Source organism: Rhinopithecus roxellana, chromosome 5, assembly GCF_007565055.1.
Source record: "Rhinopithecus roxellana isolate Shanxi Qingling chromosome 5, ASM756505v1, whole genome shotgun sequence".
NCBI classification, from domain to species: domain Eukaryota; kingdom Metazoa; phylum Chordata; class Mammalia; order Primates; family Cercopithecidae; genus Rhinopithecus; species Rhinopithecus roxellana.
In genome coordinates this window covers 16,396,711-16,415,405 of record NC_044553.1, presented here as the reverse complement: position 1 = coordinate 16,415,405, position 18,695 = coordinate 16,396,711, and the positions used below count along the sequence as shown (strand labels likewise).

Below are 18,695 nucleotides of genomic sequence, written 5' to 3'. Positions count from 1 at the left end.
AAATTAGTCAGATGTAATAGCTGTAATCCCAGCTACTCAGGGAGGCTGAGGCAGGAGAATCATTTGAACTCAGGAGGCGGAGGTTGCAGTGAGCTGAGATTACGCCATTGCACTCCAGCCTGGGCAACAGAGTGAAACTCCATCTCAAAAAAAAAGAAAAAGAAAAAGAAAATTGACCTACACACACACACACACACACACACACACACACACACACACACACAAACTGACCCTTTTTTGCTCTCAGCTGTCCCAGTCAGCAGAAATGGAAAGAGTAAACAGGAAAGACAGAGGTGAGTCGTAGAGGGCGGGAATACACAATCATTAAGTGAAAGCCATTATCCTCAGAAAGGCTCCAGAGAAGAGGGTAGGTGGCAAGAGCAACAGAATTATCTGGAGAACCTCTGGAATACCCACTTCCCCTTTGCTATGGAGAAACAGGGCATGGCATGCCCCACTTCTTTCTGTTTCAAATGCATTCCCCCTTCTCTAGTGGGTGAGACTCTAGGCAGCCTTTAAGATCCGGTTCAAAATATACCCATTGGATGACACCTTCCCTAACAGAAGCCTTCCTGGGCAGAGTTCACTGCTCCATCTTCTGGGCTCTCACAAGACTTACACATACATCTAAGACTTGTCCATATATCTAAGTCTACTCAAAACTTGTATTTGTTAACGTTTATCTGCTGGTCAGAGTTCTCTGACCTCTGTATCCTTGGTGCCTTCTACAGTGCCTGCCACCAAGTAGGTAATTCATAACTGTGTGAGGGAGAAAGAAGAGAAAGAAAAATAAAAAAAGAGGGGCAGTGTGGAGAGCAGGATGGGGGAATAGAGAAAGAGGAAGCACCTGACTACTTTCCCTGGCCAAGAAAAAGGGAAATGGATTTAAAAATAACTCTGGGGGAAAGGGATTGAAAGGGGGAAATGGCTTTTCTAAGTCATGTCTGTTTCTCACTCTTCTGTCTGCCACATCCTCTCACCATGTAAGACCTCAGGCAACAACGGTCTAATTTTCACTCCTGATTCCTCAGTTTGCCCAAAGGGAAAGAAAGAAGCCAGACAGGCTTCTGACTTCTTCCATCCCATCTCCTTAAACCTCAAATCATCTGTTTTTCCACTGTGGGCCTCTCCCTCCTTTGGCCTCTGCCCCCATCATCTTCCCCACACAACACTCCTGCCATGTGGCCCTAGGGGGCCCGTCAGGCCTCTCAGGCTCCTGTGCTGTGCATGTCTATGTGGGAACTTCTGCCTCAGAAGGAAACCAAGAGGTTCTCAGGGGCAGCCTGTGGTGTCTCAGCTGGGAAATGCTAGACCAGGCCTACAAAATTACCTGAGAAAGAATATTGTTAAGAAGGTTTAGGCATCCCAGGGATGGGAGAGGAGAAAGGAGCAAGTCCCGGGCAAAAAAAAAAAAGGGCTGAACGATTTACAGTCCTTCCTCCCACACTCCTCAAACTCTTTCATGGATGGCCATTCTACATTTTTCCCTTGACCAATGGGTCAGAACCATTTTTCCAACTGTCCTCCCATGGTCTCTATACTTTGGCTACTGAAGCTTCTTAACTCTCTTTCAAACCAGATGCACTTTCCCTAAGAATCCCTAAGCCTTGTGGAGTTGCTCCCAAGTCTCCTTTCCTTACCTGGCTATTCAGCTGCCTCGCCTTCCCCTATATGTGTTCCCCAGGAGTTCTGGAACCACCATTTCCTCAATGGAAATCATACGTACAAAAGCAGTTTACAATGCACAGTGTGAAAATAAAATACTATCAAGAATAAAGCCTTCTCTTTTCTCTCCCCACAATCTCTGTCCTTCTCTCAGGCTATTTCTTATGCCTTCCTCTCCCCATACACTGTTGCTCCCTCTTCACCCAGCAGGTTTGGTTTGGTGTGGGGTGGGAACCACAGCTATGTGCTGCACAGTGGGCAGTGTCAGGATGCAGGCAGGCATCTCAGCCCGAGGCCTTGGCAGAGTTCCCAGGCAAAGCCATCGGCCCAGGCCAGGACAGTAGGCATGGATAAGGTGGGAGAGTGCATAAGTACGGTGACTGTAGCCTCCCAGCACCAGTAGCTCCTCCTGCAGCACAGCACCTGCAGCTCCCACATGGGGGGAGGGTAGGGGTGCCAGGTGAGTCCAGCTATCAGTCCTTAGTTCATAGGCCTCAAAGCTTAGCAGGTCCCCAGTCTCACCCAGCCCACCTGCCACATACACCCGCCCACCCAATGCAGCCATGACATGGCCAGCCCGAGGTACCCCCATAGGGCTCAGAAATGTCCCTGGCTTCTCAAGTTTGGGGTCATAGTGCAGGAATGAGGCCAGGTATTGGCCAGTCCCACCACAACCACCGCTCACATACAATTGGCCCTCCAAAATTGCAGCTGCGTGGGCAAAACACGGTGCTGGAAGTGCAGGTGCTGGCCTAAGGGAGAACAGGACACAAGATAAGGCAACTAGCATCTTCAACTCTCCTTCTAGTCCAAGTCTCCTAATCTTTCCCAGATGCCCCCTTGCCTGCTCACCTCCAGACGTCGAGCTCAGGGTTGTAGGCCTCCACAGAGTCCAGGGCAACACCATTGTGTCTTCCACCCAGGGCATAAAGTTGTCCATCCAGTGCCACCAAGGGGAAAAGGCTTCGAGCCTGGGACAAAGGAGCCATCTCCTCCCAGTCCTCTTGACTGGGCTCCCACCTGGACACAGTAGAACAAGAGAGTGGAAGAGTGACTCTGGGCGTCTATGGTCGGCTAGGCCAGCAATTTCTCTCCCTGTCCACCTTAGGGCCTGCCACACCCTACCCACTCTTGAAGCTTGTACCTGAGAGTTGAAGCCAGGGTGTTGGAGTGACTGTAGAAATCTTGTCCCCCACACACATAGAGTTCACTTCCTGCCAGGCTCGCAGCCCCATGCCGGAAGCGTCCTGGGGCAGGCAGGGCAGGCAACTGCCCCCACTCAACAGTTCGTACCAGTCCCACGCCACAGCGGAAGGCCCTGGCCCACCACACTGCTTGGGATGGTTGTCTTAGGGCCATGTCTGGTCTGAGCCCATCCCCGCCAATCACTACCAGTGCCCGGTCAGGCTCCCTCCGTCTCTCTTGGCCTGGAACATCAGCCTCTACCATCAGCTGGTGCAACAGATCCGGGGTCAGGGGTGGAGGTAGCCCGGCTGCCCGCACCCTCCGCAACTCCCTGGTGGACATGCGGCCAAAGCGGACGCATTGCAGCAGGGCCTTGGCCTCTGACTCCTGGGTCTCAGGGTTGGCAGCTAGCCAACACCGTGCAGCCACAAAGGCCTCAAACTCCTCCTGCACATGGAGCTCATCACTATCCAGGAGCTCAGCCAAGCAGGCAGCTGGTAAAGAAGGGAAAGCAGGACACAAGGCTACAGCAGGCAGGTGGGTGAGGAGGTAGTGACGGGCTTTGCTCCAGAGCCTCTCCAACCCAGGGGCTTCAGCCATGGGGAACAGGGCCAGGCAACGGGCAGGGCTGAGGCCCCGTGCCAAGCCTTTCTGACACAAATCCAGGCAGGAAGAGCTCTGGTACTGCAGAGCAGCCTGGGCAGCTCTCAGTAGTCCTGGCCACCTTGCCCGCACAACTCCAGAGTAAGCAAAAGAGACGAGGAGTCGCAGGTCCTGGGTGGAGATGGTCCGCAGAGATACCTCTGTGCCCTGGGATTCCCTCATTCCACTCAGGAGCATGGCCCCAAAGAACTCACTGCCACAGGCCAGGGCGGCTCGGTGCACTGTAGGAGGGGAGAAGAAATAGAGGAGGACTCAAAGTGTTGCAAGACCGATAGGCACTACCCCAACTTGGTACCTCCAACTTTGGCTCTCCAAGCCACCCACTGCTACAGGCCAAACTGTGGTGTGCATCAGAATACCATGGGGTAGTTGTTAAAATGTGGGTTTCAGTGGCTCACTCCCAGAGATTCTGATTCAACAGTTCTGGATGGAGACCCTAGAAATTTGTATTTTAACACTTCAAATAACCATATGTGATTCTCATGTTAGTGGTCTGAAGACACTTTGATAAACATTGCTTTAGTCTTTTTGGTCAGATCAGTTAGAAAAAGAGTCTTGATGAATCAGGTTGAGAAGAAAGCATTTGCTAAGAGGGGCACAAAATAAATGGAAAAGACCAACATACAACTTATATAGGTCTGTCTGTATTGTGCACAAAATAAAATTCTTTACAATTTCAAGAGCCAAAACTGTAAGCCATTCTGTTAGATTTTGCTGGGAAAGTGGCACCACTCGGGAATGGCCGTAGTCCAACCTCATCGGATTGCTGTCTCCTCTTGCCTGAGATTTAGTGTTTAATGTTTTCCACATGTTCCAGCTTTTCTCTGCATAACCCTCTCCTGTTCTTGGTATAATTTATAGAATCACGAGATCTGAAACTTGAAACCTTCAAAATAATCTAATTCAATTATTCCCTTTAAAATAAGGAAACTGGTTGGGTGTGGTGGCACATGCCTGTAATCCCAGCACTTTGGGAGGCTGAGGTGGGTGGATTACTTGAGGTCAGGAGTCAAGGCCAGCCTGGCCAACATGGTGAAACTCCATCTCTACCAAAAATACAAACATTAGCTGGGCATGATGGCAGGTGCCTGTAATCCCAGCTACTTGGAGGCTGAGGCAGGAGAATCCCTTGAACCTGGGAGGCGAGGGTTGCAATGAGCTGAGACTGCACCACTGCACTCCAGCCTGGGTGACAGAGCGAGACTCCATCTCTAAATAAATAAATAAATAAATAAATAAATAAATAAATAAATAAAATATGGAAACTGAGTTGAGTCCTAGAGAAAGCATGTGATTTATTTTTCATTTCCATGCAGTGGCTGTCTGGGCAGATCATCTCCATCCACTGTCACTGTTGTCAGGCTGCAATAAGCATGCTTGTGTACCAATACCTTGGTTATCTGCATGGTCCTCACGACAATGAAACTGTCCTATTAACCTATGCTGTTAAACAATTAGACCGCATACTCAGCATCACCTATGGATTATTCTGGCCAAAATATTTAACTTGAATCTGTTCAACTCTTTAGATCTAAAGTCAAGTTTATAGGAAGTTGAAAGGCTAAAGGAACAATTTAGACATAACCATGAGGGGGAAAAACCATACAAATCAAGAAAATGGAGCATTTTATAAAATAACCAATTTTCTTTTTTTTTTTTTTTTAAGATAGGGTCTGACTCTGTCACCCTGCCTAGAGTGCAGTGGTGCAATCTCGGCTCACTGCAACCTCCACCCGCCAGGTTCAAGTGATTCTTGTGCCTCAGCCTCCGGATTAGCTGGGACTACAGGCACACGCTACCATGCCTGGCTAATTTTTGTATTTTTAGTAGAGACAGCGTTTTGCCATGTTGGACAGGCTAATCTTGAACTCCTGGCCTCAAGTGATCTGCCTGCCTCGGCCTCCCAAAGTGTTGGGATTATAGGCATGAGCTACCTACCGCGCCCGACCCAAGATAACCAATCTTACACGTTATTGTCTTTACCAATCAATATATAAAGTAATTAAAAAAAAAAAAAGGAAGGGAGGACTGTACTAGATTAAAGGAAGCTTAAGAGACATGCAACTGAGAATAGCATAGTCCTTGATTAATTCCTGGGTTGAACAAACTCAATTTAAAAAATGTTTTTTGGAAATTGGGAAAATATAAATGTGGACTAGGTGATATTAAGAAATTACTGGCCAGGCGCAGTGGCTCATGCCTGTAAACCCAGCACTTTGGGAGGCTGAGGCAGGTGGATCACATGAGGTCAGGAGTTCGAGACCAGACCAGCCAACATGGTGAAATCCCATCTCTACTAAAAATACAAAAATTAGCTGGGCATGGTGGTGCATGCCTGTAACCCCAGTTACTCGGGAGGCTGAGGCAGGAGAATAGCTTAAATCTGGGAGGTAGAGGTTGCAGTGAGCCAAGATCATGCCATTGTACACCAGCCTGGGCAACAGAGCAAGACTCCATCTCAAAAAAAAAAAAAAAAAAAAAGGAAAGAAATTACTACTAATTTCGTCGTGCAAGATAAAGGTATTATGGTTATGAGAAAATGTCCCTTTATTTTTTTCCTTTCACACCTAGTCCCACAGAATTTCCTATTTTAAAAAGATACATACCCAAATACTTATGAGTAAAATGTCATAAATTTTCTTTAAACTTCAGCAAAAAATAAAATTAACAGATGAAATAAATATAGTAAAATATTAATTGTTAAATCTGGGTGATGGGTGTTTGAATGTTCATCTTAATATTCATTGCTTTGTAAAATGCTTCATAACAAAAAGGTGGGGGGTAATGCTGCTAGAAGTCCTTTTAGGCAGGTCACAGAGGGCCAAGCTGTGTAAGAACTCCATGCTGCTTTGACCAACTGAGGCATGCGTGCCTCTCCCAAAGGGCAGGTGTTGTTCATATGACTTCCCACTGTCTTTTAAGCAGTAGGTAGTGGCCTGGTGCTTCCCAACTAGTAAACATCAATGACAGATCTCAAATATATATTGTCTGAGAAAATCTGCATTCCTCAAAACAAGGTAAACCATCTCAGCTCCCATATCATCGATCAACCTATAGTTCAGAGTCAACCCTGAAAGGGCTCACAACCACTTGTATTCACCTCTTACTCATTACTATTCCCCAGGATTTTAAGTGACAGATTCCCAACCATTAAGTAGGAATATTTCCTAGGGAAATAGAAGCAGTGATACGAGTATGCTTAAATTCAAAAGCCTAGTGGGAATTTTATGATTATGAAAAATTTAAATCCCCTCTCCATCTAGTGCTATCATAAATGAAAATAAAGACTTTTGGAGTAGTTTTCCTTCTAGGAGTCCCAGAAGCACTTTAGTTCCCAGTCACTCCTCTAGTGGACAGTAGCTATGTGACTTTGGACAAGTCTTGGATTCTGATTTCTTCATCAGCAAAGTGTAAGAGCCCAACTAGATAATCTCTAAACTAATCCCTTGTAATTTTAAACTTTCATGTGTCCACATGGCCTAGTGGAAGCAGACCGGACTAGTGATGTAGGCTTGTATCCTGGTTGTCCCAAGTCAACATATCTGAACTTAATGTTCCTTATCTGCACCTATAGATAATGATATGGACCTTACCAGCTTTCAGTGAAAATTAAAAAGAGATGTCATGTGTAAAAATTTCAGGTACCCAGTGCCTCACTAAATGTTAGCAGACTCTGAATAATACTCAACTTATGCAACCCTATTTAGCTTTCCTGGTGATGAGCAGAGTTAACTTCAAAGTGCCATGACCAGTCTGGGTGCAGTGGCTCATGCATGTAATCCCAGCTGAGACAGGTGGATCACTTGAGGTCAGGAGTTCAAGACAAGCCTGGCCAACCTGGTGAAACTCCGTCTCTGCTTAAAAATACAAAAAAAAAAAAAAAAAAAATTAGCCAGGCATGGTAGCAGGTGCCTGTAATCCCAGCTACTAGGAAGGCTGAGGCAGCAGAATGGCTTGAACCCAGGAGCTGTAGGTTGCATTGAGCCAAGATCATGCCACTGCACTGCAGCCTGGGTGACAGAGTGAGATGCTGTCTCAGGAAAAGAAAAAAAAAAGTGCCATGGCCTGGTAACCTTCAACAGTACCAGAGCTTGCTCATTAGCTGCGGGCCCATAAGTCAGCCATGGTGTCAAGCACACCAAGGTGAAAGGCCACATTGAGTTTTCCACCATGTTCCCCTGGCTTTCCTGTGTCCTGAATGGAAGATGCCAAGAAGGGCCTTTGGTTAATTTCTGTTTGAGTCAATCCGCTTTCTGCTTGTTCTGCTGCCATGTATTGTACCCTTAGCTCTAGCCAGCTGGCTGGAGCTTCCTTGTTACTGGACACAGGAAAAGTCAGACAGAGGGTCAGTTTAAATCTGTCAGTGCGCCTAGAAAACAACTCGACTGCGCATGCCCGGCTCTCAGTGGGGCAGGAGAGGCACCAAAGGCCACCCCAGGGAAATTCTGACAGCAGCAGGGATCCCGACCATCATGGTGGGGATCAAACCACCTGCTGCTTGCACACACCATTCCGGTAGCATATGCACCTGCAGTAATTTAATGCCCCACAGGCCCTCACCCCGCAGCTGGCAGCCGCCTGCCTCCAGCTTCAAGTCACACCCGACGCCCTCTCGGTAGAGGAGCTCGATTCTGCGCAGGTTCTCCCTCAGCTCCTCTGCCTGGCTGGGCTTCTTTACATATTCCCCGGCATTTCCAGCCCTCTCGCGTGTCCGCTGGGCAGCAGCCTTCACCCGGGGCGCTCCCAGCGCCTCGGCTGCGGCCAGCACATCTCCCTGCGGGGCGGGGCCCAGCACCCCCTCATAGGCAAAGGTCAGCACGGCCTCCCAGCCCCCTGGGGACACCTCGAGGCTGAAGGGGGGCCGCGGACCTCCGCCGCCCAGCAGCCTGTCTTGGAAGAGGCTGCTGATGGCGGCCAGGATCACCCGATGCACCCCGTATACCCGCCCCGCGACTGACACCTCTTCGTCCAGCAACAATCTCTGCTCCCGCAGCCGCTGGGCCTGGGCGAAAAACTGGCTCGGATGCTCCTCGCTGCGCAGCCACTCCGGCTCTGCTGCATCTTCATCTTCTTCCTCTTCTTCTTCTTCCTCTAGGGACAAGGCTGGAAAGGGAAGGCTCCCTGGGACCAGGGGCCTGGAGCCAGGCTCTTCCTGAGGAAAGGAAGGCAAACTGGGGTCCTTGTCGGGGGAAGGAGACCAGGAGGGGGTTCTCTGGGCGTGCACAGGGAGTCCAAGGCAGTCCTTCTGGACGGGATGAGAGACACTCTCCAGCTCAGGGGGATAATGGGGGGTGTCCAAGACGCTCATGCCGAGGTTTGCTGGATAGCTGCGGGTGAGCAGAGGCAAGACAGCCTGGCGTCAGAGCTGGACCCAAAGAGGCCAGAGCAACCATCTCTTCAGCCAGTCGAAATGTCAGTCTCTCCCCTGCTCCAACACCCTCCTCCTACCCTAAGCCACATCCCAACACTGGAGTATCTGGGATATACAGCAAAACTATAGGGTACACACGGTGCAGTGAAACATGCAAGAAGCCGTGTAAAGATCCAGTAACCCGGACCACACCCCTCCCCTATTGCCCCCATCCTTTTAGTCACCCTCAGGAGACACCAACGTTCCGCTTGCCCTCTCACTTGAGCGCCTGCTGTGCTTGGGGCTGCGTGGCAGCGGGAACTTGCCCACATGGCATCCCACTCAGCCAGTGGCCCCATGGGGCTAATTATAGCCCTGTCCTGGCTGGCTAGGCACTTGGCACCTGGTGTCCTAACTCTGACACCCAATCCCCTGGGCTCCCTCCCAGACTGACATCCCCACCCTTCCACCTGTAGGTCATAGGGGGTGCTGATCTAGGCAAATTAGAAAACCAAGGAGAATGAGGGGATCCGGTGGAATGAACCCAAGGCCAGAAGGGTTGTGCCACTAGAGTGGGCTGGAAGGGTCAGGCAAAGAGTCTGGACCAGGCTTTGGCTGTTGACTTTTCTGTGCATGATAAAGCTGGGACCCCGCCGGGCATGGTGGTTCTTGACTGTAATCCTAGCACTTTGGGAGGCCAAGGTGGGTGAGTCACTTGAACCCAGGAGTTTGAAACCAGCCTGGGTAACATGATGAAACCCCAGATTTTTTATCTCTACCAAAAAATACAAAAATTAGCTGGATACAGTGTCTCACGACTGTAGTCGTAGCACTGTGGGAGGCCAAGGCAGATGGATCACTTGAGGCTAGCAGCTTGAGACCAATCTGGGCAACATGGTGAAACCTCATCTCTACAAAAAAATATAAAAATTAGCCAGGCATGGTGGGACACAACTTTAGTCCCAGCTTCTTAGGCAGAGGTTGCAGTGAGCCGAGGTCGCACCACTGCACTTCAACTTGGGTGACAGAGCAAAACCCTGTCTCAAAAAACAAAAAAGCTGGGACCCAGGAGTGAACATAGCCCAGTTTTACCCACGGAGGGCAGAAGAGTGGGGAAAGTGAAGGGCCAGGGGGCAGGGCTACGGACCTAGGTGGCTTACCCCAGCACAGCGCTTCCTATCTGTCCAGAGGTGGGGTCCAGGGTGAGAGCCTGAAATCCAATCCTGTGTCTTTGGAAAAGTCTGCGGAATTCTAACTCTTATCTTGGTGCTGGGATCAGAACCAGACAGTGGAAGGTGTGCTTGATCTGCATGCTGTGAGGACCAGAGTCCTGGACTAGATGGGCTATGGACATGCAGGTATTCCATTTGAGCCAGATGGTAACAGCCACTCCTTCTCCTTCCAAGACAACACTTCCTTTCTCATCCTGAGGCCAAGTGCTTAACTAAAGCCCCTAAAAGCATGTGCAATCACTTTGTGCCGCAGTTTTGAATGTCATCTTGCAGAAAGGATTTAGGGAAAGGTGCAGTGACACACTTCCTCTCCCTTCTCTTCAGGAGGCAGGACAGGCCAAGGGCTCCTACTTCCTGGCCTATAAAATGTCTGGTCCAGGCTGGATAAGTTGACTCCACAGACAGACTTAATAACGGAAGGAGGCACAATTGTTCCTTGTGATTCAGATGAAAGGGCTCATGTGGAGGGCAGGGTAGGGTGGGGAAGTGGGCTGACCCGCACAGCACCCCCTCCTACTTTCAGAGCTGTCTCCATTTCCCCATTTGTGGCCTGGGTACCTCGGCAACTCCAAGTAGCTAGCATTCCCTGGGTGAGCCTAGCCAGCAGGTGCACTCCCCAAAATGGTTCTACTGAGAGGCAGTTTATGGTTATCCTGGTCAGCTGAATGGGGAGATAGTGTCCAGGCTCTGCATCCTCTTTCCCAGTTTAGACATTTCTAATGCCTCTCATGGTCTCCCCAGAGCAGGACAATGTGGCCAGCATCTTGACCCCCAACCAGGAGCTGGAGGAACTGCAATCTGATGGAGACATACCCCACGCCAGCCTCTGCTCACCACCTGCTTACAAGGACAAGGACACTGGACCCTGCTACGAGTTCTATGCCAACTCTGTAGTCCTGGGATGGCTCCATACAGCTTGGTAAGACCCAGGCCCCACAGTGAACTCCTGAAGGTAGGACAAAATCTGCATGTGGGCTACCACCACCCTTCATGTAGCTCTGGGACTGCCCTCCAGGTCCATTAGCTGTCCTCCTGGTTGCAGACACGATGGCTAGCGAGGGGTCTTGGCATCTCAGTTATGTATGTGCTGTCTCAGCCATGAAATAGCGCCACGTCCACCTCAAGAGGAACCCCACACCCAGCCACACTCCCAAGATGATCTGGAGAATTCTGGAGCCAAAACCGGAAAGGCCCCAGTGCACTTCAGCTGGGTCACAGGAGTCATGGTAATGGATTGGCGCTCATGGTTCCCTAAGTCTGGGGATCTAGGCAGGCGAGAACTTTTTGCTCCAGGGGAGTTTTTGGGAAGTACCTCTGAAGAAAGGGGCAAGGGGTGGGGTTCACACTGGAGACTGTGACCCCTCCCTTACCACCCTCCTCCTTGGATTTACTGTATGCTCAACATCTGGGGCATCATTCTCTACCTGCAGCTGCCTTGGATTGCTGCTCAGGCTGGCACAGGTATGAGCTCAGAGCTCTCCTGGGCAGTAGGAAGGGATGTACATGTATGAACAAATTCCCATCCTCACCCCAAGGCTCACATGGCTTATCATCCTGTTCTTGGCCTTAGTCATACCGTCACTGGGTTGTCTACCTCAGCCATCTCCAGTAACGGCAAAGTCAAGGCTGGTGAGTCTGTAGTGACTCCCGCTCCTCCCTTCATGTTTTCCCATCCCTCATATCTGTTAATGAATTGTATGGTGTTCTCCAATGATCACATTTGGTCATTTCCTCACTCCCCCAACTGCTGCTATATAAACACTTTCATTTCCCCTTTTGGTACTGTTGGTACCTAGACAGCCCTACTGCTTTGGGATGGGGTTTTCTTCCCGTGAAACAATGGGTATCGTCAATCTCATTTCCAGGCTCCTGTATGATTCAAGATGCTTCAGAAAATAGGACTGACATGGGTGTGCAGAATGGGAGCTGCCTGGGCGCAAAGTGCCAGTATAGCTGGGCTTTCAGCAGTTGTCGAGAGCAAGGGTCTTGCCTCTATGGGCTCTCTAATCACTACGAGGTGGGTGAACCAGAACGGAAATGTAGAGAGAGAAACCTTGTCCATTGCCTGGCATAGCATAGATGTTTATTAATTTGAATAGGGCAAAACATTCAAAGATGCAGATCAATTTTAATAAGTCTGGGAAAACTAGGTGAAAATATGGGTGGAATGCATTACTTTGGAAATGCATTGATTTTTGCCTCTGTCTGCCCTTTATCTCAGGCCATGAACGTGGTGTCTGCCTTTAGCCCTCTGACATCTGCTGGAATCTTGAGTGCCACTCTGTTCTGTGCCCTTTCCTGCTTTGTTTCAGCCCCTAATATCTTCCAGGCTAGTTGAGATCTTAGCAAGAGGCTTGCAAGAGAAAGGAGAGAATGTTAGTAGACATGGTCATCCCACGTGTATAATTTTTGAGGAGGAGGGGCAAAAGAGGGCTCAGTTCTCAGCAACCAGGAGTTAGATGGTAACTTTGGGAGATGGAGATAACTGTAGCTGGCTAGCGTTTAAAGAGATAATCCAAGCCCACATAGCAAAATTCAAAGTGTGCCTTTAAATCAAGGGAAAGTATGGGGAAGGTGTCACTTTTTTTTTTTTTTTTTTGAGACAGATTCTTACTCTGTCACACAGGTTGGAGTGCAATGGCATGGTCTAGGCTCACTGCAACCTCCGCCTCCCAGGTTCAAGCGATTCTCCTGCCTCAGCCTCCCAAGTACAGGCACATGCCACCACACCCGGCTAATTTTTGTATTTTTAGTAGAGACAGGGTTTCACTATGTCGGCCAGGCTGGTCTTGAACTCCTGACCTCATGATCTGCCCGCCTTAGCCTCCTAAAGTGCTAGGATTACAGGCGTGAGCCCCCATGCCCGGCCTGGTGTCACCCTTTTATCTACCTCCCCACCCTCAGTTTTTCCCCTCCCTCATTCCCAGGGATCTTACACACCCTACTCCCCCTACTCCTATGCTTTCTGCCTCTGACCCCTAAACTCCCTTGACTTCTGTCTATGCTCACCACTCTCCTGCCTCTTTACAGGAAGAGAGGGCTCTCATTCTCCCACTTCCTGGGACCCTCCCCTGTTGAACGCCATGACCTCTTGCAGCAGCTGTGCCAGGATAAGCCACACCGAGTCACTGGCTTTTGGGAAAGGCCATGGTAAGAACCACGTGGGACTATCTGCTCACCTTCCTCATTGCTGTAGGTTTCATCCTTAACGGTGAGTACTCCCCACCCCACCCTCCACACCAGGCTCTATTAATCACCATTCCTTTCATGCCCTTCCCAGCCCTACCTCTGGCTTCTAGGACCTGATCTTAAAACCTCTTTTCTATCTCTGTTTTCTTGAAAATGGATGAAAATGTCTCCTAACCTTGCAGTAGTAGGGGTGGTATGTGTGTGTGTGTGGGGGGGGGGGGGGGGGGGGCGGCGGGGCAGGGGTGGAGTGAGGAGTAAGAAGGGAATAGAGAGAATGGAGAAAGTAATAAAACAATGTCCTGGACTTCTAGACCTGGATCTTATGTCATTAGTGTGGAGATTCACTCCTGACCTTTCATTTCCCCCAAAGCTGAGCTGAATATCATTGCCAGCTTCCTCATCAACTTTGGCTGTTTCTATGCCTCCTTTACCTGGTTGCCTGGTTAGTGTGGGCAGGTGTTGACGTAAGGTCCAGGTCTGGAAAGACCCAGGGAGTTGGGAGAGCATCCTTGGGGTACATGAGTGAGTGGTGGTCCCCTGCAGGCTGGTGCCCTTCCTTCTGCAGGTAAAGTCCCTGGGTCTCTCTCCTGGGCTCTCTGCTCTGCCTGCTCATCATGTTCTTCCTCACATGGCAGGCAACACTGATTACTGTGATGCTTACCCTTCTGCTGTTATATGACCTACAAAACCTGGTGAGTAGGCGGGTGGGTAGGGAGTCAGGAAGTGAGTTACAACAGGAGACTGACCTCCACAAGAAGCCCACAAGAACTACAAGTTCCACAAGAACTACAAAGAGTAAAATCTGTTTCCTCTTCTACCTGACGATTGATAAGCCACCCCTAATCATTCTGCACCACCCCTTCCTCTGCACAGTTGTGAACTGGGACTCTTCAGTCCAGGCAGACACCTACCACATGGCACTGTCCTACTCAGTGAGCCTCACCAATGTGCAAGATCACATTAAGAACTTACAGTAAGGAAGTCTCTAGATGAGAGATTGAAAATGATGGCCTATGGATGGAATCTTGCCCGGAAATGAATTTTCTGATTGCACAGCATTTACAATTTTTAAAATAAACTGCCAACATTTAAGATCCAGGCATCTGCTAATCCTGGGTCTCCAACCCACATGACACAATTGGCTGGGGCTGAGTAGCTCCTGTCCCATGGGATAAGTCTGGTGCTCTCCAGTTTGCCACAGTTCCCACTTGGTCCACTCCATTCTTTAATACTACATGACTGGTTCTTGCAGACTTTTGGCTTTTTTGGGAAAGGCCATGGCAAGAACCATGAACCTCTGCAGGGCTATCTGCTCAGACACAGAAGGAAACTAGCTTCCTGAAATCTGGGAGGGGTAGTGGAGAAAAAGGAAGTCTTCTTGTCACCCGTCACCCAACATACCATATCCCCTTCTTTCCTTTTTGCTTCTCCTTTCAGGTCTCATGTTTGAACCAACTGAAGTCTAATGTGCTGGTCTTGGGATATAAGCAACATTGGCAGAAAGGGCCTATATCTACCATGGAGTACTATATAGGCATTCTACTGTGAATGTGAGATAGAGAAGAGTAAGATGGGCATAGAAATGGTCAGGAACTAGAAAGAAGAGGAAATATAATTGTGGTGAAAGCCTTGTTCCCAACAGCTGCCCAGCAGTGAGAGACCCCACCCCTTCATCTCTTCCTCCTTTATCTCCTTTTCTCTCCTCTCCATAAAGTGATGCCTTTGACTACAACTATGGCATAGGCCTCATAAGGATGCCAGGAGGGTTAAGCCTGGCTACTCAACACCAAGCTCAAGGTGAGTGAAAAGAGGTGGGCCTAAGAGAAGGATGTGGTGTGGGAGGTATAGAAATTGGCTCTCAAAGACAGTCTGGGAGGCAAATGAACTCATCTAGAGTTAGCAAGACTTAAGACTGAATAGAATTGCATACCAGGATGTGAGAGAAATGAATTTTACTTAAGGTTTAGTTCTCCTGAAATTTTTAGGGTGGGGGAAAGCTTTAAAGGTACCTTCTCAATTCAGGTGGGAGAAATTTGGATCAAAAGATACAACACAGCAGGGTGAGCTGGAGTGTGGTCAGGAAGGGCTATGGCCCAATTCTAGAGAAGGGTTTCTGGCACTACCCCAATTCTAATAATATTACACATCTTACCAGTTTACAATGGGCATACTTAGTAAAAAGATAACATTATGTTATACCCCCCCTTTTCCCAGTAAACCCACCATATTTGGATGTCATAGGGATAGATACTTAGCAGGAAGGAGACCAATCCTAAAACATGTCCTATTTTAGGAAAAACAGAGTTGTAGAGTGGGTTAGAGAAGCAGGCACCAAGGAAAATAAAAAGGGAATGTGGTTAGTCAATGTGGAGAGAAGCCACATGACATTTTTCTAGGATAGCAATAATTCTCTTAGGGAAGGAGAGGTATCATACTGAATTACGAGCAATTGCTCAGCTGGATAAGGATAAAGAGTTTGTCTCATTCTTTTCTTCTCTTTTCTCAGACGGCATCCTTACTCCAGCAGCCTCAATGTTCCAGTCCAAGCAGGGCGGGAGGGCAGTGGACGTGTACTAGCTTGGTGATGATGAAGGTAGGGACTCCATGGCTCCCCAGGAAGTCCCAAGTTCTCGAAGTTCCAGGGAGAATAGGAAAGGGAAGATAGTGACATATAAACCAGAAAGGACTAGAAAATGAACTCTGCATTTACCAAGGACCCAATACTCTCCTCCCACCCCAGAGGACAACTGTTGTGTTTAAAGGCCAACAGAAAAGTCAGTGTTGCTGGAGCAGAGCAAACAAGGAATTGAGTAGCAGATGAAAGTGGTAAGCAGGGAAGGGCAGAGTGGATCACAGACGGTCTCACAGCCCTTTAAAAAGACTCTGTTTTTTCTTTTGAATTAAGAAAACACTGAGGGTTTTGAGCAGAAGAGTAACATGATCTGGCTTCCATGCTAACACTATTCACTCTGGCTGCTATGTGGAGAATTGATTAAGTTGGCAATGGTAAAAGGAGAAAGACCAGCTACAATAATCTTGAAGACACATAATTCTGGCTTGCTCTACAGTGGCAGCAGTGGAAGTGAGGGGAAATGGAATTCTGGATATATTTTGAAGGTAGAACCAAGAGGATTTGATTAATTGGAGAAGAAAGAAAACTGACACAGATACTTTGACATGAACAATAGAAGAATGGAGTTGTCGTTAACAGAAACAAGAAAGACTACAGGACTAAGCTGGGAAAAGAATAAGTGCAATTTTGAATACGTTAAATTTGAGATCCCTATTAAGCATCCAAGTGGAGGTGCCAATGGGCAGCTAGGTATTTAGGATAGAAGTCCAGGTTGGAACTATAACTGGGAGTAACCCCCATCAAAATGATTTTAATGTATACAACTAGATGAAGTCACTGCAGGTGTAGGTGTAAAGAGGGCAGTCTGAGGACTAAATTCTGTGGAGATGAGGAGAAACTAGCAAAGGAGATTAAGAAAGGGCAGTCAGGCCGGGTGCGGTGGCTCAAGCCTGTAATCCCAGCACTTTGGGAGGCGGAGATGGGCGGATCACGAGGTCAGGAGATTGAGACCATCCTGGCAAACATGGTGAAACCCCGTCTCTACTAAAAAAATACAAAAAACCAGCCGGGCAAGGTGGCGGGCACTTGTAGTCCCATCTACTCGGGAGGGTGAGGCAGGAGAATGGCGTAAACCCGGAAGGCGGAGCTTGTAGTGAGCTGAGATCCGGCCACTGCACTCCAGCCTGGGAGACAGAGCGAGATTCCGTCTCAAAAAAAAAAAAAAAAGAAAAAGAAAAGAAAAAGGGGGACAGTCAGTAAGCTAGGAAGCAGACTAGAGAATGCATCCTAAAGCCAAGTAAGGAAACTTTTCAAAGAGGGAGTGCCAAATGCTGCTGACAGCTTCTGGGGATGAAGGATACACCATTAGATTTAGCTATGTGCAAGTCATTAGTGACTGTGATAAGAATAGTTTTGGTGGAGATTTAATAGGGAACTGGTGGAGAGAAATCGAAGACAAGTCTTTCTAAGTTTTGCTGTAATGTGGAACAAAAAAATGGGAAGCAGCTGGAAGGGCAAATGGGGCCAAGTGGGCATTATTTGTAAAATGAGGAAAACAGTGGCATATTTTTGTGCTAATGGCAAGATTCAGGAGAGAAGGAAATACTGACTCTCCGGGAAAAGAAGGAGAATTATCCCTTTTTTTGAGAGAGTCTCGCTCTGTTACCCAGGCTGGCACACAGTGGCACAATCTTGGCTCACTGCAACCTCCGCCTCCTGGGTTCAAGTGATCCTCGTGCCCAAGTAGTTGGGATCACAGGCGTGCGACACCATGCCAGCTGACTTTTTGTATTTTTAATAGAGGGGTTTCACCATGCTGGTCAGGCTGGTCTTGAACTCCTGGCCTCAAGTAATCCACCTGCCTTGGCCTCCCAGTGCTGGGATTACAGGCGTGAGCCACTGCACCCAGCCCTGACTTCTAATCAGTAAAATATCCTCCTATCCACAGTGACAATCCGGTGTCCTCTGAGAAGCAAAATCAGCTCTGGTTGAGAACCACTGGTTTATGGTAACAGGAAGGCAGAGTACATGGGTACAGATGCTGGAAGGTGGTTAGTTTCAGGGGCAGAAGCCTGTAAATGTATACCGATTGCTTCTATTTTCTTACTGAAATAGGAACTAAGGTAAGAGTCAGAACAGGAGGAGATCTTAAGAGATTTGAGGGGTCAAAAGGTATGAAACAGTCACCAGAGAAGAGGGCAAGTGAAAGGCCTAGAGGAGATGGAATATTTCTGGGTGGCATAAAGGACCCCCATTTTAGTGTCATGGTCGTAAGTTTAAAGTAAGAGCAGTCAGCATGGCTATTTTTTACTAGCCCTTTCAGCTGCATGGGTCTAAAGTAGGCGATGAGTTGAATATGACAAAAGCAAAAAAAAGGAAGGGAAATGAGGCGGATTATGGGAATTTAGCTGACGTATGAACAATGGACCGTAGGTCCTGGTGAAGGGATGAACTGTTGGATTTATCATATTAAAGTAAATGAACTGGAAAGACAGGAGGTGGTGGTAGTAGAGAGTGGGATGTCTGAAACTGAGATGTGGAGGATCTGCAGCTCTAGAACATGACCAAGGAAATAAGCGGCTGTTAGTATGATCTACCTGAATATTGAAATCATCAAGATTTATGACAAGAGTGGTGTTCATGTGGTAGTTTGTTTCAAAGCAGAAGGGTACTAGGGATGAGGGACAATGGTCTGGAAACAGTATGAGGAAAAATGAGGACACGTGCACCACCCCCAGGCCCAGTGGTACAGTGGGTGTGGAAGGGAAAACACCACCTTAGGAGAAGCAGAGTCCTCATAAGAAACCAAGTCTGAAGAGCATAAATGTGAAGGAATATT

The 18,695-nt window shown here is 48.4% G+C and overlaps 1 protein-coding gene across 1 annotated transcript; it reads right to left on the bottom strand.

Annotated features, from left to right (window-relative positions):
- Nucleotides 1–499: 499 nt before the first annotated feature.
- KLHL33 (kelch like family member 33) lies at nucleotides 500–8,828 on the bottom strand. The gene is made up of 4 exons (XM_010377052.2): nucleotides 8,074–8,828; nucleotides 2,810–3,734; nucleotides 2,518–2,685; nucleotides 500–2,417 (listed from the first exon to the last, which is right to left on the bottom strand). The coding sequence occupies exons 1-4, from the start codon at nucleotides 8,819–8,821 to the stop codon at nucleotides 1,865–1,867; spliced, it is 2,394 nt and encodes a 797-aa protein (XP_010375354.1). The 5' UTR covers nucleotides 8,822–8,828; the 3' UTR covers nucleotides 500–1,864.
- Nucleotides 8,829–18,695: the final 9,867 nt, after the last annotated feature.